The sequence below is a fragment of the Hypomesus transpacificus genome, chromosome 24 (assembly GCF_021917145.1).
Source record: "Hypomesus transpacificus isolate Combined female chromosome 24, fHypTra1, whole genome shotgun sequence".
Classification (NCBI taxonomy): domain Eukaryota; kingdom Metazoa; phylum Chordata; class Actinopteri; order Osmeriformes; family Osmeridae; genus Hypomesus; species Hypomesus transpacificus.
In genome coordinates this window covers 190,681-217,281 of record NC_061083.1, presented here as the reverse complement: position 1 = coordinate 217,281, position 26,601 = coordinate 190,681, and the positions used below count along the sequence as shown (strand labels likewise).

The 26,601-nt window shown below is 41.6% G+C and overlaps 1 protein-coding gene across 1 annotated transcript in view; it reads left to right on the top strand.

The window, feature by feature from the left end:
* The window catches only part of cfap77 (cilia and flagella associated protein 77), a 57,179-nt gene that overhangs the window by 8,772 nt on the left and 21,806 nt on the right, over window positions 1-26,601 (top strand). The window contains exons 2-3 of the mRNA XM_047048780.1: window positions 12,313-12,412; window positions 14,935-15,175. Coding sequence (XP_046904736.1) covers window positions 12,313-12,412; window positions 14,935-15,175 — 341 coding nt within the window. The remainder of the gene's footprint in view (window positions 1-12,312; window positions 12,413-14,934; window positions 15,176-26,601) is intronic.

The following is a 26,601-nucleotide window of genomic DNA, read 5'->3' as shown; positions in this document are numbered from 1 at the left end:
TCACTGCCAATTAATATTATTTCCTAACCTTAATTCAAACAAGGTTGAGTGGGGAATTTTTTTTTCTCTTGCAATGATCGTTATCTGGTTTCCCCCTCAACGAATGAAGTGGTAGTACACCAATTTTAAACGTCTTAAGACGTTCAAAATGGCTGTGTTAAGACGGCCATTTCTGTCATCTTAAAATGGCCAAATGTCTTGTCTTGCTGTGAATGCTAAATTACAGGTTTTGGCACATGGCTTTCAACAGTGGAACAGTACATAGCCTACCACCAAAATCACACATCGACCCATGCCTACTTTAGATTTTTTGGGGTCATTAATTTGAGCGCAAAATACAGTTACTGTTTTAACATCAGAATCAGAAAGGGATTTTATTCGCCCCTTTTTGTTTTTGCACAGACAGGGAATTTACTTTGGCAGGAAGGTGCATACATCTAAACATATAGGAATCTTAAAACTTAAATATGTGATCTAATTACACTAAAAGTACAAAGTCTAAAAGATCTAAAATATAAAGTAGCCAAATAATTTACAATATATTTTTTTTGTGTCATTTGGCAATATGAAAATACAAATAGTACAAGAGATACAAATAGTACAAAAGATAAAAATAGTGTAATATAGTGCAAAGTTTCATAGTGATTAAAGTCAGTGTGAGCCCTTGTAGGCCACAAGGTGAACCCTGTTATCATTTCAACCCGCTCCACAGTCTGGCATCTACACAATCTTTACCTCATAAAAAAGAACGAGTCGTGCTAAACTATCAACAAAAAGTGTGTCGCTGAAATTCCAGTCGATTGTCGATGCGGGTATGTTGCAGAACTATTTTCTTCAGAGCTTAATAGGATTTTGGTCGAGAATGGTGGCACGGTTCAACACGTGATTGTTCTACACCAATGAGGTAGCTGCTTTTTGTCACATTTGTAACAGGCTAGATTCATCAGATCGTTCTCTATAGACGGGTTCATGAGCCTAACAATGTTCGTGTTTAGTGAATAAATTATAATCCCACTGAAATAATTTCATTTTATATTATAATGAAAGATGGGGGTAAAAAGACTGATGCTTTGTGTCTCCCTGTTAGCTTGAAATTGTATTAGTGAATCTAACTACCCTATTCCGATGGAGCATGTAATTGCAAATGAATCAAACACAATTCTGTATCAACTATCAAAATTAAAGATTTATTTCAGAACTTTTGTTTTATATAAACTTTGAGGCATCTTCTCCTTTTAAGATACATTTATATGGTGATTTAATTTAAGCTTTATTTGGAAGATGTTCACAGACAAACAGACTGATGTAGCCTACAGTATCTTAACAACATAGTTGTTAAGTCATCGGCAATGTTGACTGATACCCCCTTTCCACCAAAGTGAACTGGGAGCTAGTTCGGAGCTGGTGCTAGAGCCAGTTCTGAGCTGGTTCAAGAACGGAGCTTACTAAGAACCGGTTTGCTTTTCCACGGGCGAGAGCCACCACAGAGCCATGTCATTACGTCACTGTATACGTCTCATATTTCCTAGCAACGCTAGCACGGTAGCGCCAAACACAACTTCAACAATGGCAGACGTTTCGTGGCTGTTGTTGCTCATGGTTTTGCGAACCTACATCGGCATCCAAACACGGCGCATCCGACGTGTTTGTTCAACTCGCCATTTGTATAGACCAATTATCACCCTACGTCACACAACTGTCAAGCAGTCTCAACTGCGCATGTCGGTTGTAAAAGACAAACTTCTCCCCGGTCTAATACACTTGGAGTGTCGATCAGGTCATCATATATCTCTGGCCACTGGATTGCAGGGCTTGATATTAACCTTTTGAGGCTCTTGGCCTTTGGACAAATACATTTACGTTTAATTTGTCTATGCACAAAAGTCACTTGACCCCGATACCCTTAAATAGCCTGACCAAGTGATCGGCCAAAACTAGCCTGGCTAACAGAGGTCGCTTTCTCAGGCAAATGACGAATTAAACAGGCTTGGTTGAAGAAATCCGAGATGCTGGCTATCTTCATCAGGCTCGTATCTACATTAGGCAGTCCTCCCTGACGTTTCTGGTGTAGAATGGAGTGAAATACAACATTGTGCACACTGCCAGTGAGCGAGTCTGACTGAGGCTAACGTCAAAACAGTGTAACTGGGATGTAGTCTCACTCAGATTGCCAGTTTAAACAAATCAAAAAAATAATCGGACCATCTGACTAAAAGCAGAATTCCCATATCTCTTGAAAGCTGCCCTGCTCGAATTTTTAAATGTAGAATTTACTGTAAAATTATGAACTTATTGACACGAGGAAGACATGGTTGCCGCTTGACTATGCGGTCTGTACCGGGCGACATTCTCACTCAAATTTCAAGACTTTCCTGACCCAAATCAAAATTCTGATGCGACAGATCAATGGGTAATCGCTTTCTCTTTTAAAGGCTGTCCTCCTCGACCTTTTTGGTCTGTATTTGTATTATCCGTGTGGTGCTTTTGCCATTAAAAATGCTATCCTTTCCCGGTTTTCTGCAGCCACATTGCGGGCATCCCGAATGTTTACATTACAATCGAGAATAATAAAAGTCGGAGCAAATTTACAAATTAGCAGTTTTAATCAATAAAATAAGCACATTTTCAGCAACTACACTGGCCCCTTCTCGATACATTTTCATTCAGATTCTGATTTACAAGTTCCGTTTAGCTGAAATATGAATTGTAAAAACTAGAGCAATGGCGGCCAAAGCGTTTTGTTGGTCACGGTAACCCCGCCCCAAGCGGTTCTTTGTTGGTTCGTAAACTAGACCAGCTCCGAAGTGGTGCTCGTTGCGAACCACGTACAAACCACTTTTCCGGTTCCCAGTCTGTCGAAAGAGGAAGAACTGGTTCGCGATTAGGCACCGGCTCCGAACCGGCACCCAAAATGCGTTGGTGGAAAAGGGGTAATAATGATCCAGTGTTGGCTCCTCAGTGGCGCCTATAATCCAGCTAACTATTTTGTATAGTGCAAGGGGAACAACAGTTTGAGCTTCAGTGACATTCAAATTTTCTGAAGTTGGAGGCCATGGGCATGACATGTCAGGAGTAGGGATAGGTATCGAGAACTGGTTCTGTAAAGACCCGGTTCCAAATTTCTCAAAACCTGAATATCAATAAAGTCCAAGTTTATCGATACCGCTATTGAGATTAAGTAATATAATGTAACGTTGACTTTTGTCTCGAGAAATAAGTAATGTTATTTAAATCAAATCACTGGGCACAAACATACAACGTTTGACTAATAAAATGACTAAATTCAATTCCATGGCCTGTCAACCACCTTTAAACTAAACAAAGAAGACTTTAATTGCGTCACGCGTTACTTAGCTTCATTTAAGCAATAAGCCCCAAGAGGCCGTGGTTTACCTGATTTTAGAACAGGTAAGGGGAGTTGTTAGGCACGACGCGAAGCGGAGTGCCGAAAACCCCCTTACCTGTTCTAAAATCAGCGTAAACCACAGACTCGCGGGGCTTATTGCTTTTCTAAAACTGTCACTTCAAATATTTGATACGGTTTCATCAATAAAAACAATTAGAAACAAAATAGTTTAATAATAAACCGTCATTCTTCCGCTACTGCAAAGTATAGTTCCTACATAAATCGTTGCCACGCAACAGCCAGATGGACATCTTTGCCGTCTTTTTCAATTTGAAATATTCGATGCGCAGTAATATGGAATGTTAAAGAATGTTATGAGGACAACCTGTGAGGTTATGCTGGATTTTACAACGGCATGGAACGCAATATAGCCAATCACAATCAAGGATGGGAACAACCAGTTTTAAAATTATCATTTTGTTGCTAGCTACGATGGCAGAACGCACGAAACGGTCAAAAGCTTAGCTACATTTTATTAAAGCCAAAGATAAAGACGAAGCAAAGTGCAATATATGTTTTCTTAGGTAATTTCTTTTGAAGGGGGGGAAAAAACTGCGATGAACAAGCACCTCAACGTTGTGCATCAAATAAAGATAAAATGCAGTAGGCTACTTCGACTGTCTCCGAGTCGCAACGGTGCCAACTCCAGCTGCCTTTGCAGGACAATCCTCTGGTGAGCGCACCCCAACTTCGTAGCGAGTCTCCATCGTTGACAACAATAAGCCAATTCAGGGCTCAACAGTGCAACTATTTCGCTCGCATATGCCCCAAAAATTTGTGCGCTAACTGCAAAAATGATTTACGAGCACAGTGTGTGAGGAAACACAAGCCTCCCCCCCTCACTGCTGATCATTCAAAACATAGTCACCGCGAGCATGGCTCTGTGGGATGCTTAAGCATCGTGTTAAACAAAAACGGAGACAGAATTATTGGGGGGGATAAGATAAGGAAGGTTTGGTTGACTGGTCATTTAGCTATATCAGGTGCCTTTTGTTGAAACGTGTTCAACTTTTCATATAGTCGATGAGCTTGACAATGTCACTTTTCGTCAACCAACCAATCACAGTCTAGTTACTCATCCAGGTTGTGGATAGTACATCTGTAGTGGACAGATTTAGCCAGAGTCAGGATCCATTGTGCCTATATATGCTCCTTTTAGCCAGCCTCCTCCTGAGAGCAACACATTCCCCTTGTTCTATCTGTTTTACTTAAGAAATAGAAAAGTATCGATAGTGGTATCAATAAAGACTCCAATCGTTAAGCAGTCTTGAAAATTGTATCGATATCGATTTTTTTTTACGATACCCATCCCTAGTCAGGAGTGTCACTAAGATGTATTTTTAAGAACATTGCTGTTGTATATAGTGTCCTTCCGTCCTCTTGTGTAGTTTGGCACTCTGTTGTCCCTTTTTTAGTCTCGCTGTCTGTCTGGCTCAACTCCCTAGACTGTGTGGTTTCCGCACCTGAAGGTAACATGTCCACGAGTGTGTCTGTTGACGGAGTCTCTGCAAAAACCAGCTTGCTGATGTTGTGCATGGTGGGGATGTGAAACATCAGCTGGGGGAAATCACAAGTCAGCCTCTTCTTCAACGTATCCTGTGTGCAACACAACAAAACAGTGACAATTAAGTACCATTAAAACAGAGTACCATCAAAAGCAGAGAGTGGTGGAGGTGGTACAATACATTACAGGCTAGAACCTATCTGACATACAGCACATTTCACAACAAAGATGCCCAAGAAAGGCAAGCAACACACACTACACATCAGCTGTTGTCCTTGTTTCCAACTGGAACATGTCTGTGCAAACAAGAAGACTTAAAATCTGTTTCCCCAAACAGGCTTGTCACACACATTTTGTGTAAAGCTGGCCTTGCACATGACAAACTCGAAAATGCATTTCCTGCTGAAAATGCGTTGGAAACCTGAAATATTTGTTTTTAAATGGCTGAAAATACAGAAATGAGGAAATACCCGCAAGCTGAAAGCTGAAATTGATTAAAAAAATGTGTGAGTCACACAAAAGAGGGACTGTGGAAGCTGAACTGCGTCATCTAACAAAGGTAAGTGCTTAAATACAATGCGGGACAATACATTTGAACGTTGTGAAGCAATCGAAGAAAAAGTTTAATTTCAAGATCTATGTGATAATCAATTATTCTGTATTCTAACATATTACTTCAAATCGATAAAATCTTAGATATTTGTAGAGTTTTATGTTACAGGAGCTGTAGAAAGACAAACCATAGGGGCCAAACTCATACTGACGTGTTCCATGGTACGAAGTTATTTGAATTTTTTGTTTTGAGATTTTATATGGAGGTTTGTATAGATTTAACCTTTGTATTTGTTCATGTTATGCCATGGAAACAGCGCTTTAATTAAATAATGTTACAATTTACAGAGTGAAGTGTCATGTTTTTCTTAGTAACATAATCCAAGTTTGTGTTTATTGCATGAAAAAGGGAATGAACAATTGAAAGGATATGGTTAGAACCTGGTAACACCACGGAAACAAACACAGCTTCCTTTTACACTACAGTTTCAGCTTACTTGCTGAGTAAATAGCCATGTTTTACCTGGTATCACTTGGAACGTATATAACAAGTTCATAATAAGGGTAACGTTGACAAAGTAATATTCGGTTACAAAGGATATGGTAAGACCCTGGTAACACCATGGAAATAAACACAGCTTCATTTTACAGTACAGTTTTAGCTTACTTGCTGAGTAAATAGCCATGTTTTACCTGTGTAAGGGTGGGTGTCAAACCTGCCCCCACGTCTCATATGCTAAATCTGGAGTTTCTGGACGACATCAACTTGGTGGCTCTTACACCCCATTCAGATTTGGTCTGATTGTTTGGTCTTGTGTATAAAGGGAATTGTAGTGCATTGTTCTGTGGATTCTTCATCTCCTCAGACCTTCTCCTCAGTTCTCCCTTGTCCTACTCCTTGCTCACCTCTTCCTTCTCTCTGATTTACAATGATGGTAGAGTAGGTAAGATTTAAAGCTTTCATTTTGTAACATGTTTGCCTTGTAATTGATTTCATTCAATTGCAATGTTATTAAAAGCGTATTAATCTTCATTGTAATGTACATGATTACTTATGAAAAACTGTTAATTTCCACGGTTTTTGGACATCACGTGACGTGGACGTCAGCTAGCAAGTTTTTCAAGCCATGTCAAATCAAATGCTTAGTTTGCCTGCTCTTTTGAGTGCTGCAGCAACCCATAACAACTGATCCAGACATCCCAAGTCTCCCGGAAGTTCCGTGAGTCTCCCGCATTTTAATAGCGGCTCCCGGACACCCGCAAATGCTATACAATCTCCCGGATTTCGGGGATTTTGTATTTAGAGCGAGCGCAAGACTGTGCAATGGCCATTTATGGTCGAAACAAGTGCATATCGTGCGTCCTGATTGCGTCCCGGGGGGGGGGGGGGGGGGGGGGGGGGGGGGGGGGGGGGGGGGGGGCACCTCCCGGAAATGAGTCTCTGCAGGTTGGGATGTCTGCTGATCAATGAAATAACTTGCTGGGAAGTTATTAATGAAGCCTATAATTAAACTGACATTTACATTCACAACGTCTTTACAAACAAAAGGATTTTCTCCCCTATCACTTTTTGACAAAGGTTGACTTTAAAATGAAGTAAATTAAGTTGTTATAAAGATATCTGAGTGATTTAAACAGATTTGTATCCAGGAGAGTTTGTAGTTTCCAATATGTATAATACCCAGAAAGTACATTTGCAATCATTGGGTGTCATTTCATGGTTCACATGGTTCTTCATATGAAAATAATGAACTATTATTAACAACTATATTTACTCAAGAGTATCGAAATGCTAATGTAGGCTACCTATATTAACTTCAGTTATTACAATTAATAATATAGGGGAGAGCGGGGGCGAAAGTAACATTTTTCAGAAAAACGTAATTTTAAAAGAGAATGTTTTAGAGATAGATATATTTTTGCTTGGGTCCATAACTTATAAGTGTGGTCTATCAATACCAATTTTGGTTGCATATTCGACCAAATTGGTCGCAGTCTTGAGCCCTGCGCATGCAAGCACACCCTACAATTTCCCCAGAAATTGTACCCTCTCTAGTTCTTCCTCTTCTTGTTTCTTTTTGCCTCCATAAAACTCAGTCAATATTTGTACAACATGTCATAGACAACCTACGTGTCAAAAGTATCGTCTTGGTAGCGATTGAGTTACTTGTATTTGTAATTACGTTCCGTTGCACGGTTTAAGTAGAAATTAAGTTTTTGTGGCAAAAAGTGAAGCTAACGGTGGCTAACTTGCTAGCCACAGTCACTGACGCTACTAACGTCACTAACGTCACGAAAACTAGCGTGACTATCTCTAGTAGAACATTAGTTTAGCAGCTTGTTAACTTCTGGGAGATGGCTAGGCTAACTGCTTTACTGCAAGGCAGCTGCAGAAACAACACAAGCAAAGAGACCTGGGTGATAACTATTTGCTCATTTTACTTTGTGATATGACACACAATTGTGATGTGTAATGTACAATATAAGCTGATATTAAGGAAGTACATCTACTTTCGGAAACAGTAGTCTACTATTTCACTGAATCATTAGCATCATGACATTAGCCTCTGTTGCCCGGGCAACACATACTACAGCGGTCTATAATGCATCTGTTTTCAATCGTTAAAATAAACATTCCTCACAAATAATTTTTAATTGTAGGATTTATTATGACATTAGATTACAAGTAAACGATTTGTGGGTGAAATTATCATTACCTGTGGTTTCAAACCAGTGTAGCTCACTGCAACGCTGTAAGCGAGAGACACTTGTCTAGTAGCTAGGCTAACAAAAACATCTCCGCACAGCTGTTTAGGAAGTCAAACGCCGACAGAACATGTTCGGCACTACCCTTATTTAAATCAAAAGTCTTTCAATAGGTGAAACTATCTGACTAGTGACTACTAATCTGAACTCCATTGCCACAGCCTAAACTTTGTCAATTTGTTCATGAAAATAAATTTCAGCCTAAACCATACGCAGGGCTCTCAAGTGTCACGCATTGAGAGTGACAGTCACTCATTTCGGTCTTTAGTCACGCCCTCCCGCAACACATTGTATTTCTCACGCCGAAAACAAATATTTATAACATATTTAATATGCCGCAGCACCCAACCAAAATTCCTTGGGCCGCCCCACCCTCACTATGGAACCGGCAGTCAAGTGCGTCTCCTTAGTCAAATCTGCCACTTATCAGCCAATCCAAAAAAAGAAAGGGTCTATACAATAGCCAATCGGAAAATAGCACCATTGTATCTGGGTAAGATTTAATGCAACAACCAATGGAAAAAAAGCATATCCTGTAATTTTTCGTGATTCCTCTACGTCTTCCGAAACTTTTGTTCACCTACAAAGCAAACCACTGGAGCTCGAGCATCACTTTGAGCACAGTCATGATCTCCTGTTTTAATGTTACAACAAATTCACAACTTGTTTGACACAAACAATGACAACTTGACTGCTGTTAAAAAATGTTTCCCAGATAATTAGCATCAGTTTTTCACGAGTCTCTTAACCAACAGTTTACAGCCTGTTCACTGACAACACCTGCTCAGAACAAGTAGTTCATAGATTTAGCCGGTGTGTATCGGTGAAACTCACTGGTCAGGTAAGTAACAGGCCACCCGCATCAATTGTTATCTAGCTTTTCGTTGGCGTAGTTGGTAGTGGCAGCGCTTGGGATGCCAGAGACGGTAGGATCGAAGCCAGTGCGGGATATAAATAAGCCCGATTCCTTTGACTTTTAAAATAACGTCATATTTTATTATTATATCCTGGCCATGGATGCATTAATCATTGCTGCCTTTCAATGATGAAAGGGTTAACTAAAATTCAACCAACGCAATCGCTACCAAGACGAACACAGTCTAGTACTGCAGCTTCTCCACACAGGGCTATATCTAATTTTGCGTTGTTACTGACAATGATCGCTACCACTGAGCTTTTTATGAATGAGGAATTTAACCCCCTACACCATCACTGTGGAACGTATATTACAAGTTTATAATAAGTGTAACGTTGACAAAGTAATATTTAGTTACAAAGGATATGGTAAGAGCCTGGTAACACCATGGAAACAAACACAGCTTCCTTTTACAGTACAGTTTCAGCTTACTTACTGAGTAAATAGTCCAAACATGCGCAAGAACTTACCCAGTAGCCAAGAAGATTTACCATGATAGGAGAGGAAAACTCTTCACGCGGAGGTTGTTACCAGCCAAGGGAATTAGTATGGCCATCATCGATAAATGTATCTGAAAAGGTATTTTATTGGAAAGTACTATCTTATATTCTAATTAGATGTGGACTTTTACTGACATAAACCTTAGGTAATAGTAGTGTTTTTTTCTTAATTCTGCTGGAGCTTGACCGTCTTGACCTACTTAATAGCAGTGGTATTTACCCAATAACACATTATAATTTACCATATATATCTCTTGTTAGTAATATTTATAAGTTTCCAAGTAAATACTAAATTTTGTTTTCTGTCTTTACCTAATCATGACCAGTGAAAATTACCCAGTGAAAACCAGCACGTTAGTATTTAGTTAATGGGTAAATACTTCGAATAATCTCTGTATTTACCACCTTGGTATCAGTAATACCCAATAATGCACAAAACATCCCCTTTATTTTCTAGGTAAATACCTAGTACTTAAGGGACTGTAAAAGGAAGGGTTACCCAAGTCCCTAGGGCAATGTGGCACTTATTTATGGACACATGAAATATGTGTCACAGGTGCAAATTCACCCATATGTTAATAATTTGGCCATTTTGTAATGTATTACTCATTGCTTATCACCCTATACAAAGACATGTCTTACAAATGAGTTTCATATTTCAAGTCAATTGGAGATACGGTTCATGGGGAGAAGAATTTTGTACAGAAAGCTATTAATCATAAGGTTGCTGGTTCAATTCCTGCCGGAGGAACCCTCATAATAATAATACCGTATTTCTTCGATTAAATGCCGTCCTCAAATAAACTCGAATAAACGTTGCACCGAAAATGAACATTGTGTTATAGACGCCCCCCCAGAAATGTGGTAGTAGCAGTCATTTTAATGACCATTCTCTTGTGTTGCACTAGGGGCCCACTTCTGGCTAAATACGTTTCAAATATCACATCAACATACCTTACTTAGCAAATAACTTTAGCTAGCTAGAGACAGGGGTGGTTTTAGCTAATTGGAGGCCCTGGGCAAAGAAGAATTTTGAGGCCCCCCACAAGCCGCAGTACAAGCCGCAGCTTATTTTCCGTAAAATACGGTAGTTGGTGTTGAAGTGGCTGTTTGTCTGCTGCTGCTAGTAATAGCTAAACTTGGCCCAGCAGCACTTGAAATATCCAAAATGTCTTCATCTTCCATGGACGCATTCTTTGATTGGAAAAACGGAGTTAGCTTAGGTAATTTGTCCCTTAACTTCTCCTCCCTTTTCTTATTTATTTTTTCACTGCCATTTTGAAATAGTTTAATTTTTCCACGATCATACACTCCACCACACTCTCCTGACAGAAACATTATGACCTGAATCATAAGCTTCATGATGTATTTAAGATTAAATTTAGCAATAAAGAATAGAATTAAAGAATTGTGTTTTCATGCTTTATTTGAATTGTCATTCGTTTGCAATGACAAGTGATTTATTTTAATTATAAAAAAAAAATACATTGTAAATACAACATGGCCACCCTGGTGGCCGAGGCCCTAGGCAACTGCCCAACTGGCCCAATGGGTATCCTTGTCTAGCCATGTCACCGCCCCTGGCTAGAAATAGCTGTTAGTCGGCATTAGAAGGGAAGCTTACGAAAAAATATCCAGAAAATGAATAGCAATCTAGCCTATTGCTAATGCCTGTCTAGATTATCTATTGAAAGAACTGAGAGAGGCAGGTGCTCTTGCGTTAGCAAGCTAAACTAGTTCACATGTGGAGTATGTAGGTGTTTTCGCTATCTAGCTGTTCTTGCATTCCTTGCAAATCAGCGTTAATACAAAGCAGTCATCTAGTCTAGCTAACATTTGCTCGTTGCTTAATCAATGATTTAGAAGACCGCGCTGTTCAAACTAGCTAAGAACATTTAATGTAGCGAACTAGCAAGCTTGTCTAAAGACACGTTAGCATGCTAGCGCAGCTACCCTAGAATACAGTATAAACGCCGCCCTCAAATAAATGCCGCCCTCAAATAAACGCTGCACCAAAGGTGAACATTGTGTTGCTGCAGCGTTTAATCGAAGAAATATGGTACCAACAATTACAATAGGTTTACTATTGTAATAGGAATCCTAATAATCATTGTTGGATTTCTATTTGTATGCAATAAAGAAGACCTAAAGTATTAAAGTTCAATGATGTTTCTTTATTTCAGTGGCAAAACACATTTAGTAAGTTTTGAGTGCATGTCCACGATGTGTAACGTTAGCGACGTAAGGCCAAGCTAATACAATTTGTTTCGAGATCGGTCAGCTGACCCAGGAAAGGACACCCCATGTCTGCCAACTGTACCAGAGTTTGTTATGGAAAACCTGCCAGCGAGCAGGTTAGGTTCACAGATTCAGTTACCATGGACACTGACCCAGTTTGCACTACCTCTCTTTCTGGAACTCACTCATCTCAGGGTTAACCATCTCAGGGTTTTCACTAAATCTGCTTTCTGGAATCCCCCCCTGTACAAAAAAAGTCATAAATAAACACGTTATCATTGTTATTATGCTAATCCTGCTTTTAAAGCTCTCTCTTTAACTGATGGAGCTGTTCCACCTTCAGGTATCTGAAGATTTCCTGGTTGAGTAGTTACAAGTTGCAAGTAACAACTTTATATCTGTTTGACAATGTGTGTGTATGTTTTCCTAGCCATCACTGGGAAAGACCAAGGCCAGAGGGTTGCTGTATCAAGGACCAGACTTTGTGTATGGAACATCCACAAACATCCAAGATGGAGGAGTATCAGAGGGTAAGGCTCTCTAGCATCAACAAAAGGACAGCAAGATGATCTGGTCCAGATTAGAGAAGAGCATGCCTTTGTGTGTGTGTGTGTGGGGGGGGGGGGTGACCGTGCTGGTCCTCTTTACCAGTAATCAGTGATATATTTAAGCAATAAGCCCCGCGAGTCAGACTCCGCTTCGCGTCGTGCCTAACAACTCCCCTTACCTGTTCTAAAATCAGCGTAAACCACAGACTCGCGGGGCTTATTGCTTTTCTAAAACTGTTACTACAAATATTTGATATGGTTCCATCAATAAAAACAATTAGAAACAAAATACTTTAATAATAAACCGTCATTCTTCCTCTACTACAAAGTTTAGTTCCTACATAAATCGTTGCTACGCAACAGCCAGATGGACATCTTGCCGTCTTTTTCAATTTGAAATATTCGATGCGCAGTAATATGGAATGTTAAAGAATGTTATGAGGACAACCTGTGAGGTTATGCTGGATTTTACAACGGCATGGAATGCGATATAGCCAATCACAATCAAGGATGGGAACAACCAGTTTTAGAATATGGTAAGAAACATCCACTCAGGCATTTGACCTATTGCTAAAGCCACTCCCCAAAATGGCTTTGACCAATCCTACCTTAACTATCGGTCACTATTTGAAAAAGGTCCGTCAAGCTTTCGAACGTTTAGGTGATAAATACCATACGGAACATACAACTCCGATAGCAAGTATCCCAGGAGTTTAGAGGGGAAAGTAATTTTTCCCCTTTCACAGCCCGAAATCCAAGAGTAAAATAGTGTGGTATGCCCCATTCTCAGCTGAATATCTCAAAGATCAACAAACATACTTTTGTCTGTTTCAAAGTAGCTATGGTACTCCCTCTGAAGCCGACTTTAGTCCTAGCTGTATGTAGCTCTACTAGCTGCATAATCTGTTGTCCTTGTCTAGCTAGCTAGATTACTAGCCAGCTACAGTACTATAGTATAGTATAAGTATAGCACTAGCTATAATTACTAGAACTAAATATAACTGCTGGAAACTTGACGGAGCCTACGTTTCGGAATCGTGTAATCATTATGTGTGCTTTTGCTTAAAATTATTTATATGTCCCCTTCCTTGTTGATTTGAATATTCTTAATATATCCACTGCATATTGCAATCTGTATTCCCTCGATCTGGAGAATATCAAGAAGGTATCAGTTAGACTGATCGATAAAGTATGCTACTTTTAGCAGTTTACAGAAGTACCCGCTATACAAAGAAGCAAAGCTTGACAAGCTAACAGCAGTAACTCAGATGGGCAGGGCTTTTGCAAAAGGTCAATTGCATTTTTATGTTACTCTCGACTCCCCTCTGCTCTATTGCATACACTATGATTGGTCTTTGGGTCTTTACCTGCTAGTTCTACATCTCCAGAAAAGACAAGGGCTTTGATTCTCAACTGAGGGGGTCACAACCACGTCGCATAATTATCGTTGCTGAAGGGTCTAAACATTCCTCTTTAGCTACCTCACTCCCTCTTATCTGTCACTGTTCACTTATGAAGCGTTTCAGAGACAGGGAGAGACTAACACTCCCTTTTGACTATGTGATAGCCTGCAAAAGCCAGCCGGGCCCAGTTGATGTATCAGCTAGCAATGGAGAGGACAGCGATGCCTGAGGATGCAAAGAACAGCTTAAACAGCACCAATGCCACTGACCACCAGTTATGCTCACCGAAAGCCATTAAGGCCGCAGCGATCCTTGGGCATCGATGATAGCAGCAACCTGAGGGCGTACTTCAGATCAACAAAAGATCAAACGCATTAGAATGAGTGGCAGACTTTCCACTCCTGAGAAACAACAATGAGAAAGAACAATCCTGGATAGAGTCGATATAGAGAGAGAACAACCACGTCTCAGCACCGAAAGCATAGTGTGTAAAATAGACATTATGATGGGGAGTCTATTGTCCACCGTAGGGGAAACGGACAAACAAAAGCACAAATAACAATATGGTCACAGGTTCATGCGGCAACACCAGAGACACGGACTAGGCATAGGTTACAAAGCAAAATCATACTTACGAAATTGCAACAAAAAGAATTGCAAAATTGCAAATACTGGCACTGTGAAAAGTGTGTAGCATCAGATTAAAACAAGAAACGGATACATTTTTTATTGGGATTTGAACTTGAAGATGGATGTGATGCTGCAGAGACGCAGAAGGGCCCAAGAACCCCGGCATTGAGGTAGAGGGAAAGGATAGAGTGTGCACAGCGGGGGGAGTGTGAAGTGAGACATAATGGTGTATGGTGCAGAGTTCGGTCTTGCCTGACTGAACTTGCGCTAAGCTTCATTTGGAGCAGACACTACCTATGGGAAAAGTCATGCATGTCTATGCTCAACGGGGGATGCATGGCACACACATGAGAAATAAATCACTTCTTCGTGCCTGTGTAATATCATTATCATTTCAGAGTATATTTTGGTTTTGAGAATTTATTGGATTGAAGATTGAAGAGTGTAAAATGCTCTGTCCTGTTCTGGCAGCCCTATCACGCTGGCATGTCCACTCTCTACCCAGTGGGAGTTCAAGGGCCCATGTCCACAGGATGGGTTTGGACATTGTTGACCTAAACCGGGAGGGGGTGAAGTTGGGTCTGGTGTCGGCAAAGGAACATTACCATTACCAGGCCACCCAGTTCTGCAGGCGGTGTGTGCCAGCACCTGGCCCCCGGAGGCCCCCACCCACCCGCTTCCCCCTTGACACCACCTTTGGCATCTCCACACGGTGAGCAGGAGCCCCATGATAAAGTAGGACATCGGTTTTCAAACTGGGGTAACTCTTTTAAGGGGGTACGCAGGAAAAGTCTGTAATGGCGCACACTATAATTTGCCGATCTAATAAATGTTTAATCCCTCTTTTCTATAAACGTCAGATAAGTTGATGATTGTTTCAAGCTGATATTGCACCATATACATATTCTATAATATGACTACAAAACAAGAGTTTCCATAGGGTGTACTTATATTTTCATGTGACTAAGGACAAATACAGGCCGCTTAAATATTTTCAAGGTACAAGGTATAACCCTGGTAAGGGACATTGCATTTTACTTTGCCTCACAGGACGATCCTGTTTTATACAGGATGGGTGGCAACCCTACCTATGCTGTACAGTAGTTGACGTTAGCTCTATCTAGCTAAACTTAACAGTGGGCAACATTAGTTTGCTGGTAATAGTAATAGCTAGGTACTAGTAAGGAAATATTTACAAGTAATCACACTAGTTAATAGTAACCTTTTTTATCCAGTTTTGTGAATGTTCTCATATCTAATATAGCATTAGCAGTGGCAATAGATTAGCTATCTACTGGACAGTACAGTAGCTAGGTTAGAGCAGACAAAGGTTTGAGTTGGTCACCAAATGTTTATATATATTTAACCCTTGTGTTATCTTCGGGTCATTGTGACGCGAAGGCAGAACAAGGGTTAAGGTATTTAGCTGAGAATGGGTCCTCCCTCAAATCAAATGTATTTGTATAGTCCTTTTTACAAACAATGTCACAGAAGGCTTCACATACGCCCATAGAACTCTAAACCTCAACCCTCAAGGAAGACAAGGAAAAACTACCAGAAAAACGAGTTAGAGGAGAACAAATTTAAATAACCTTGGGAGGAGCAATTCAGTGAGGGATCCCCTCCTCCACAGACCATTGGTGAAAGAGAGGTGCAAAACACAGGCTAAACACAGTCATACATCAATAAAAGTGCCAATGGGTGTTGAAACACATAAATCCAGTGTTCAACTTGGGTCAGAGTTGGTAAATGTCAGTTTAAGCAGTGGCTGCCGCGGCATCACAAGTGGTGGATGGATGGAAGGGAAGGTACCAGGAACTCGCTGTTGTCCGTCAGGGAGACCGATGTCCGCTTGTCAACTCGATCCAGCTTTGGCAGACTGTCACAGACTGATCACCACTAGCGACCAGGTCCAACATTGGCAGACCGGCAACCAGGCCGATGCTGACAGCTCAAACCCCCGCACCACAGGGAAGGTTTGGAGGGGTTTGTGGAAGGGAGACAGAGAGAAGGAAGCAGGAATTACAGAATGCAGGGAGCAACTAAGTTACAATAATAGTAAGAATGAGGTCCCCACTGGTCAAGTGTGAACTAGTGCAGCAATTTAGTAGACCAAAAAGGGTATTTGATGCAGCCCTAGACACTAAGACAGCGCCAGCCCCTTTCGGTTGGAACATTAAATCTGTTCCAGGGAAGAGAAACTCTAAAATAAGAATAAGAATGCCCTGTCCCCCGTCGTCTCCAATTAGCAACAGACACAATAACAGTAACAATATACAGTAACAGGTTTACTTTATTTGTAAATTCAAGTTAAATGATACTTATGCCAACATATAGATGTTTTATTTGTAATTTAAAAGTTATACGATACAGACAAACACAATTCAGATTTGCAGAATTTGAATGAAGTTTTAAACTAACATACAAGTACACACATTTTTGCAGCCGTAGAACTAACTAAATAGAACGTTTTTTAACCTAGCTTTGAATGTCGAAACGGTGTCAGCCTCATTAACCTTTAAAATGCGTGAGTTCTAAATATTTCCGATGGTCCCGACAGCTCAAGTTATTTTTCCAAAACGGTAGCGAGCTAGTTTTATAATACTTAAGTGTTTGTCGCATAGTTTTTGTCTATTAGAAAATATTCAATTGATGAATGTTCAAAATCACATATTTGTGATCTTACGCTGTGGGACCCACATTCGAACAATCACATATTTGTGACGCTACTCCTAACGGGTTAATTGAGACAGGTAATTTGTTCCAGAGAAGGGGTCCTCTATATGAGAACTCCCTGCTTCCAGCAGTTTTCTTGTTGATTTTAGGAACCACCAGATAGCCTGCATATTGGGATCAAGTGTCCTTATTGGGTGATAGGGTGCAAGGATACCAGAGAGGTAAGGCGGTGCTAATCCATGGAGAGATTTGTAGGTTAGTAGTAGGACTTTGAAATCAGATCTAGCTTGGATTGGGAGCCAGTGTAGGAAGGCAAGAGTAGATGTTATATGGTCGTATTTTCTGGCTCTGGTCAGTAGTCTTGCACCAGTCGTAATGTTTTTTAGGTACTTGGGAGGCCAGAGAATAATACATTGCAGTAGTCCAATCGGGATGTAACAATTGCATGTATTAATTTTTCAGCATCATCCTTTCTTATTTTAGCGATGTTTCGTGATGGAAAAATCCAGTTTTGGTAATGTGCTTAAGATAGTACTTGAACAAGAGGTCTGGGTCCATTGTGATTCCTAGATTTTTGACAAGCTGGCTTTGGGAAACTTTGATGCCTTTTAGGTCCAGGGTGAGATTGAAAAAATTATTTCTGTATTAGGAAAAAAAAATTGCCCCTCCTGTTTTATCTGACGGCGACAAATCGCCGTTTTCTTGGTCAATTGGATCATTAACGTGAATCGTGTAGAACCAGAGAGGTTGGCTGCCCTTCTTCTGCATGCCATGCGGGCTTAGAATTGCGAAACATTATTGGATAATTCTTATAATTGATATTTCTCTGGGCCAATCGGAATCTTAGCACTTTTTCTCTTGGCCAATCAGAATCTTAGCACTTGCGCCAGAATCTTTAAGCACACAGCGTCAACTGTTACTTGCACCGGCCAGCTTGCCTATCGAAGTTGAGTTAGCCAATGTCGTTGGCGATGCTAGCTAATGTTAGTTTGTTAGCTGTATATAACATTTCACTGGGGCTTGCAGCTGTGTGTTTAGTAAGTCGCAGTATTTCCAAGCCCGGATAGTTTACCTGAGATGACGCAGTAGAAACGACGTGCATATATGTGCTAGGCTGGATAAAACTAGCACTATATGGGATAGACTGTTGCACAGTAGTAGCTTAAGTACTATCTATTGTGCCGAGGTGTATGGCAGCATCATACATTTAAGCAATTCAAGACTTGCATGTGCAGTAAGTAATGTCACATTAACTAATGTATTTAAATTCAAGCTTGTGTGGTGCGTCGCTGTCTTCAATGCCACAGGCTAAACTAGGTTAAGTCAAAACAAACGTTTTTTCTTTTCCGGCACATTCAGTGAATTTTGGCTAGAAGCATCAGCTAGGCTAGCTGGCTCGTAGCTTCTTCATGGTCGGCTTTTTTTAACTGACAATGATCGCTTCCAGCAAACTTCTTTTGAATTAGCCATTTCCCCCTAGATAAATATCAAGCTTATTTACGTGTAGGGGGGCATATTTTCAGTTAGCAGATGGTACTGTTTGAATCGCGATTCCATCTGAAAAATACTGCTGGTGACAACGTTGTTAGAATAGCTAGTTTCAAAGGGACGCAACCGACGCACGCCCTACAATTTCCCCCAGAAATTGTACCATCTCTAGTTCCTCTTTCAAGTAATAAGCCCCTGTGTTCAAGTGTTGAGCATTAAATTAGCTGCATGGTCTTCAGAGATCTTGGGACAACGCTGCAATAGCGTACATAACAGAAAGTATTTCATTCTGGAGAAATTGTGTAAATGTTTTATGTAGTTAGATGGTCCGAGGAGAATGATTGGAGTTGGTGAAGCACCAGTGGCGGATCTAATACTGCCACCCCTATTTTTTTAAATGCATTTAGCAGACACTTTTAGTGACTTCCAAGAGAGAGCTTTAAACAAGTGCATTAGAGCTGCAACGAATAGTCGACAAAATCGACTACGTCGATTGTGAAAAATTGTCGACGTGGATTTTTATCGTTGACGCGTCATATATTATATATATATATATATATATTATAAAAAGATTCAGAGCTGCCGGTAATTTTCATTCAGCATTGCACTGCCCTACCGGAAGTGCAGGGGGCAGTATCGCTTACACTGTCGAACCAAGGCATAGACGTTCATACACCAAGGCAAAAAATAATAACTTTTTTGAATCATGGCGGAACAGAGTGTAGAGCCGAAACAAGTTAGACCGAGAGCTTCAAAAGTCTGGGTATATTTTACCAGCAAACCAAATATATACGCCAGTATTACATTGTGTTATTGGTTGGACTGATTTAGTAGGCAACTGTGTTTGCCGGTGAGTTTAACTAGGGTGACCAGATTTGAGTTTGTGAAAAAAAAGACACTTCGTCGCGGGGTGGGGTGGGGGGGGGGGGGGGTTTAGTCCAGTGCTTCTGTGGCTTTCAGTGGTTGTGTCTTATCCATATATTAAAGCAATAATGATAACAAATACAAAATTCTAAATAAAAAATTGTTTATGGTCACATATTAACATTAAAATTAAGACACTTTTCAGTCCTCCTCATATATTCAACAAAGGCGGCAAGGTGCTCACATTGTTGCCAGATTGGAAATGGTATCATACCAAAGGCTCACAATCATCGTATTTGGAGGATAATTATCGTGCATCTGGCAACACTGAAAAGGCGGTCGACCAATTACATTTCTATCGGTCAGAGCTCGCGCAAGAAGGTGGAACCTAAGGGGGATAGCCTACCCTTCCAAAACTTGTAAGGCCGGGCGTAATAATTAGTTTGTCAAAGACCCAGAGAAACACAAATATCTAACGAGGCAAAATCCCAGACGATTTTGGAATCGCTGCCGGACGCATTTTTTAGGTCTCAAAAAGAGGACATGTCCGGGTAAAAGAGGACGTCTGGTCACCCTAGTTTAACAAACTTTAAACGATGGTTTTGACAAAATGTGCAACTAATTTTGCTGGCAACAACTGGTTTCTCGTTGTAAATAATATAATTAACTCAACTTGAAAATTCCAGTTACTCCCAATTTAAATTATAAAGTTGAACAGATACGGGGCTTCGGCCCACCACCTAAAATAAAAAAGTACAATGCAACATCTGTTAAATGGAATTAGCATTTCATTCCAGCACCACGGCAATGCATGAACATTTGAAGCCTTGTTAACTTATCGTAAGATTTACGCTTACATGTTGGAAAACAGAACGTCTCATGGAGGATGCTTGCTAACGCTATTTCAGTTATTTTACGTGCAATGTAGTTAATCAGTGAATTGTAAGAACGTCTCATGGAGGATGCTTGCTAACGCTATTTCAGTTATTTTACATGCAATGTAGTTAATCAGTGAATTATCAGAACGTCTCATGGAGGATGCTTGCTAACGCAACTTCAGTTATGTTACGTGCAATGTAGTTAATCAGTGAATTATCAGAGTAGCCTGTCTTTTCGTTCGTTCTGAATAGTTAACCTCTTCCACTTAGCATTCGTCAAACTAAATATTGTGGAAAAATAATAATTTCATATTAACACAATTACAAGAGATCTACTCTAGCATTATACAAAAATATGATAAGCTAACATTAATTCAAACTTTGTTTGCACTTCACTTTTAAAAGCATTTTTGCACTTTAATTTGTATTACTATTTTGAATATTTATAATGATGTTGTAACTCAAATACATTTGAATTCAAATTTCAACATTTTGTCATTCTTTTAATCATTAGATTGGTCGATTAATCGAAAAAATAGTCGATAGATTAGTAGATTACCAAAATAATTGTTAGTTGCAGCCCTAAAGTGCATAGGTCTCTTATCATAACAACGAGATAGCCCCAAACATTGCGGGTAGCCAAAACATGAAGCATACATTGTGAAAAACTGTCCCAAAGGGAAGAACCATAAGAGCATGTAGTGAAACAAGTTACAATTAAACAACATGAACCTCAATCTTCCCATGGAAAAATATTATTTGTACATTACAGAACATTTCAATAGATAATATTAATGTTAGTGTTCAATTTAAACTACAATGTTCTAGCCTAATCATTTACCATAGGGAGTACTGTACCCCCCTACTTTGGGTTTGATTCGCCTCCAGGAGGCCACCCAACAACTTCCTTCTGCCACCCCGAATGAAAATCTCTAGATCCGCCCCTGTGAAGCGCCCTGATGAGTTGCAGTCATTCGCCATAGTTATAGTACTAATCTGATGCTAGTCTCCATAGATATCTATGTCTATGGATATCTATGCCTAGTCTCCTCCACGTCTCCCCAACGTGACGTCATCACCAAATTGCTCTATTATGCTAATGCTAACACCAGAAACGACAAAAACTGGTCTTTAACACTATTAAGAGACACCATTTGGAGTTTTTTTAAATGATATACATATCTTGAGTGCTTCATGTACCCATTTATCAACAGTGATGTTTAACCTGCAATATGGCCTTTAAGTCACGCCCAGAAATGTGTCATTTGCATATTAAAATCACAAAAATCGAGCCGGGGGCATGCCCCCCCCACCCCCCGTGACACTTTAACCTTTTTTACTTTTTTACTAGGAGTTTGCAGGTCTGTATTGCAGAGACGATGTTTTCTAGAGTGTGTGTTAGTTCTCCAGGCTTTGGGGACATGTATAACTGGGTGTCATCTGCATAGCAGAGTAAAATTACCAACTAATTATGTTTCCTAGAGGCAGCATGTAGAGAGAAAATAGCAGAGGGCCTAGGACATAACTCTGTATTTTACAATGGAGCTCCTGGATGAGCGGCCGTCATGGTGGATAAATTGTGACCTGTAAGATAGACAAGATTTAAACCACTGGAGTGCCATACTAGAGATCCCAACATAGTTCTCCATACATTCTAGGAGAATTTGATGATCTACAGTGTCAAATGCTGCACTTATTACTTACAGAGATGGAGCTTGCGTCAGCGTGCTTGGTATAGAGTACAATTCGGTGTTCATGGTCATTTGTCTAGGGCTGGTCTTTAGTTTGTCCCTAATTGCATAGATTTTGTGGTCGAAGAATTCTTGAAAATTATCGGGTGAGAGATCTGTATTGACACCGTCTGTACTTTGCTTTGTGAGTTTTGTAACGGTACCAAATAGGAATTTAGCGTTGGGCTAATTCTTTCAAATCAACTTAGAGAAGTATTCTAATCTTGTCCTGATGAGGGCTGGCTTGTACTTGCAACTCGCTGCTCGACGGTCTCCCAGCACGCGCAACCCGCCCTCTCCAGAGGATTCATAACGCAGCTGCCCGTCTGGTCTTCAAACTACCCAGACGCTCCCGTTACCCCGCTCCTCATCTCCCTCCACTGGCTTCCCATCATGGCCCGTATCAGATTCAAGACTCTGGTACTGACCTTCCGAGCGGTGAATGGGACTGCACCCGACTACATCAAGTCTCTCCTCCAGCCTTACACCCCCAACCACCACCTACATTCTTCTTCTGACAACCGTCTGGTGGTCCCACCGCTCAAGAGCGCCCGGTCCCAACACAAGCTCTTCTCCTGTCTGGCCCCCCAATGGTGGAATCAGCTCCCCACCTCCATCAGGGTCACTGACTGTCTCCCCACCTTCAAGAAAAGGCTCAAGACGCACTTGTTCGGAATGTCCAACGGCACTTAGGAATGCTTGGTTGGACCTGATGTTAGTTTCCTCCAGGTTCACAATGGATCTTATTGAGACTTGTTGCTCTTGTTGGCTAGTTATAACGGATTTAAACTTTTTTGTACTCGCTGTGAAATATTTTACTGTTGAATGTTCTTCTACAGGTACAGTCTTGCACTTTTTTGAGTTTCATGTTGTTTAACTGTAACTTGTTTAACTGCATGCTCTTATGGTTCTTCCCTTTGGCACTTATTGGTTTTTCACAATGTATGCTTCATGTTTTGGCTGCTTGCAATGTTTGGGGCTACCTTGTTGGTATGATCAGTGACCTATGCTCTTTTGTAAAGCTCTCTCTTGGAAGTCGCTTTGGATAAAAGTGTCTGCTAAATACGCACGCTCGCCGACCAGATTCTGAGTGTGGAGAGAGCAAACCCGGATTCCCTTGTTATTGTACTCGGCGACTTTAACAAAGGTAACTTCAACCACGAACTCCCTAAATACAGACAATTCATCAAATGCCTTAGCCTGGCTCTGCCCTCCTACGTACTTCCGCTCAATTTGGATTTTGCTTCTGTATTAGGTCTGGGAGCTAGGCTCTGAAGTCGGTTTCCAGAAACAAATTGTTTGTAGGTCCAATCAGCGAACAGAGGGAGTGGCTGAGAACGATGACGTTAATGTTGTACACTTGTTTGAGTAGTTCAGTAATGGCGGCGGAGAAAGATGCGAGCGAAACTATTCTGCGGTTGTGGCAACGCTGCCGAATATAGGTTAAAGCCGGAGCAATAACATTCCTTGCTGAGTTTTGTTGGTGGCCATGATGTTGTGGCCCTCCTCCCCACGGGGTTCGGGAAAATTTTGATTTTCCAGCTAGGCAGCTGGCTCCGTTACATTAGTGGTGAAGGAGTTGGCTAAGGCAAACGCTTGCGATTGGTTATGGCAAATCAGAGTGGCTCTGGGCGGATCCAATAGTTTTAAACTTCAACAGAGGACCCGCCTTCAAGGAAGTTAACGTTTGTCAATCGAGAGATCCCAGACCCTCTGTACAAATGAAATGTACGAGGGTCTGGTTAGGACCAGGCTACAAATGCCCAACCAGAGAAGAGAAAACTCTGGATCACTGCTATACTACAGTCAGTAGAGCCTACCACACCGTCCCTCGTGTAGCACTGGGCCACTCTGACCATACCATGGTCCATCTGATTCCTGCATACAGGCAGAAATTAAAGCTCTGTAAACCTGTTGTGAGGACATCAAAACAGCGGACCAGTGAGGCTATGGAGGATCTGTGGGCGTGCTTGGACTGTACTGACTGGGATATGTTCACAACTGCTACCAATAGTCAGGATGAACTCACTGAGGCTGTGACATCATACATAAGCTTCTGTGAGGACTGCTGTATACCAACACGCACCAGGGTGGGCTTCAACAACGACAAGCCCTGGTTCTCAGCAGAGCTGAGAAGGTTGAGGTCAGAGAAGAAGGAAGCTTTTAGGAGTGGGGATAGAGACAGATTCAAGGAGTCAAAGAACAGGTTTAGCAAGCCGGTGAGAGAGGCTAACCGACTGTACTCTGAGAAACTGAAGCGTCAGTTCTCTGCTAACGACTCTGCGTCTGTCTGGAGAGGGCTCAGGCAAATCACCAACTACAAGCTCAGAGCCCCCCACTCCACCAACGACTCCCGCCTGGCCAACGACCTGAACAAGTTCTACTGCAGATTTGAAAGACAATTGGACAGTCCTGAACTACCCCTTCCCATCCAGGAGGCCTCCCCCCTACCCCCCTCTACTGTGACGACTCTCTCCATTCAGGAGGGTGAAGTTAACAGACTTTTCAAGAGGCAGAACCCCCGCAAAGCAGCTGGGCCGGACTCTGTCTCTCCTGCCACCCTCAAGCACTGCGCTGACCAGCTGTCTCCTGTGTTTACAAACATCTTTAACACCTCCCTGGAGACATGCCATGTGCCAGCCTGTCTCAAGTCCTCCACCATCATCCCTGTGTCCAAAAAGCCAAGGCCAACAGGACTTAATGACTACAGACCCATCGCCCTGACCTCTGTGGTAATGAAGTCTTTTGAGCGCCTGGTGCTGGCACACCTCAAATCCATCACAGACCCCTTCCTGGACCCACTGCAGTTTGCCTACAGAGCCAGTCGAGGTGGATGATGCCGTTAACATGGCCCTCCACTTCACAGCATCTGGACTCCCCAGCATCCTATGCCAGGATCCTGTTTGTGGACTTCAGCTCTGCCTTCAACACCAATATCCCCGCCCTGCTCCAGGACAAGCTCTCCCAGCTGAACGAGCCCGACTCCACCTGCAGGTGGATCACAGACTTCCTGTCTGACAGGAAGCAGTGCGTTAAGCTGGGAACACAAGTCTCTGACTCCCGGTCCATCAGCACCGGATCTCCTCAGGGCTGCGTCCTTTCTCCCCTGCTCTTCCCCCTGTACACCAACAGCTGCACCTCGAGTCATCCGTCTGTCAAACTCTTGAAGTTTGCGGACGACACCACCCTCATTGGGCTCATCTCTGACGGGGACGAGTCTGACTACAGGTGGGAAGCTGACAACCTGGTGTAGCCAGAACAACTTAGAGCTCAATGCTGTTAAGCGAGTGGAGATAGTTTTGGACTTCAGGAAGACCACAGCCCCTCTCACCCCCATCACCCTGAGTGACTCCCCAGTCAACACTGTGGAGTCCTTCCGCTTCCTTGGCACCATCCTCTCCCAGGACCTCAAGTGGGAACTGAACATCAGCTCCCTCACCAAAAAATCACAACAGAGGATGTACTTCCTACGGCAGCTGAAGAAATTCAATCTGCCAAAGACAATGATGGTGCACTTCTACACAGCCATCATTGAGTCCATCTTCACTTCTTCTATCACCATCTGGTACGCTGCTGCCACTGCCAAGGACAAAAGCAGACTGCAGCGTATCATCCGCACTGCTGAGAAGGTGATCGGCTGCAATCTGCCTTCCCTCGAGGATCTGCACACCTCGAGGTCCCTGAGGGCGAGCGAGGAAGATTGTGGCCGACCCCTCCCACCCTGGACACTCCCTGTTCCAGCTACTCCCTTCCGGCAGAAGGCTGCGGTCCATCAAGACCAAAACCTCACACCACAAGAACAGTTTCTTCCCATCCGCTGTTGGCCACTTTAACAAGGCCAAAGACTCACACTGACTTTAAATCACAATCTGCACAATGACACCCTGCACATTGCAATTTGCACTATTGTATCGTTCTCTTGCACTATCTGTATTTTTAGGTTAAATTGTAAATTATGGCTACTTATATTTTATTTTTGATTCCCCTTAGTATTAGCTAGAACCCCCTTAGTATTAGCTAGACCCCCCTTAGTATTAGCTAGACTTTGCTCCTTTTGTATAGTTGGTCTACATATTCAAGTTTCAATATTCCTATATGTTTAATGTATGCACCTCCCTGCCAAAGTAAATTCCTTGTTTGTGCAAACATTCATGGCGAATAAAATACCTTCTGATTCTGAAATGCATAAATGTAATTTTAAATGTACTTCAGAAGGCTGTCCTTCTGGCCCGGCGGAAAAACGCAAATTTAGTGGTACAAATATGCCAATTATGTTCCAGTTTTCTAGTGGGCTTCTTAAGAGTGCGGGTTTCCACTGATTATCATGGAGCCATTTTCTTATCTTTTCTTTTCCTAGGTTTGAGTTGGGCTACAGAGTCTAGCGATACCTGAAGAACCATATTCAACCATATAGCCTGCTCTAAAATAGATAATATGTTCCTTGACAAAAGAAAAGCACATCTCCAGCTTGGGTCAGGGTTTCCGCGGGGTAAAAAAGTCTT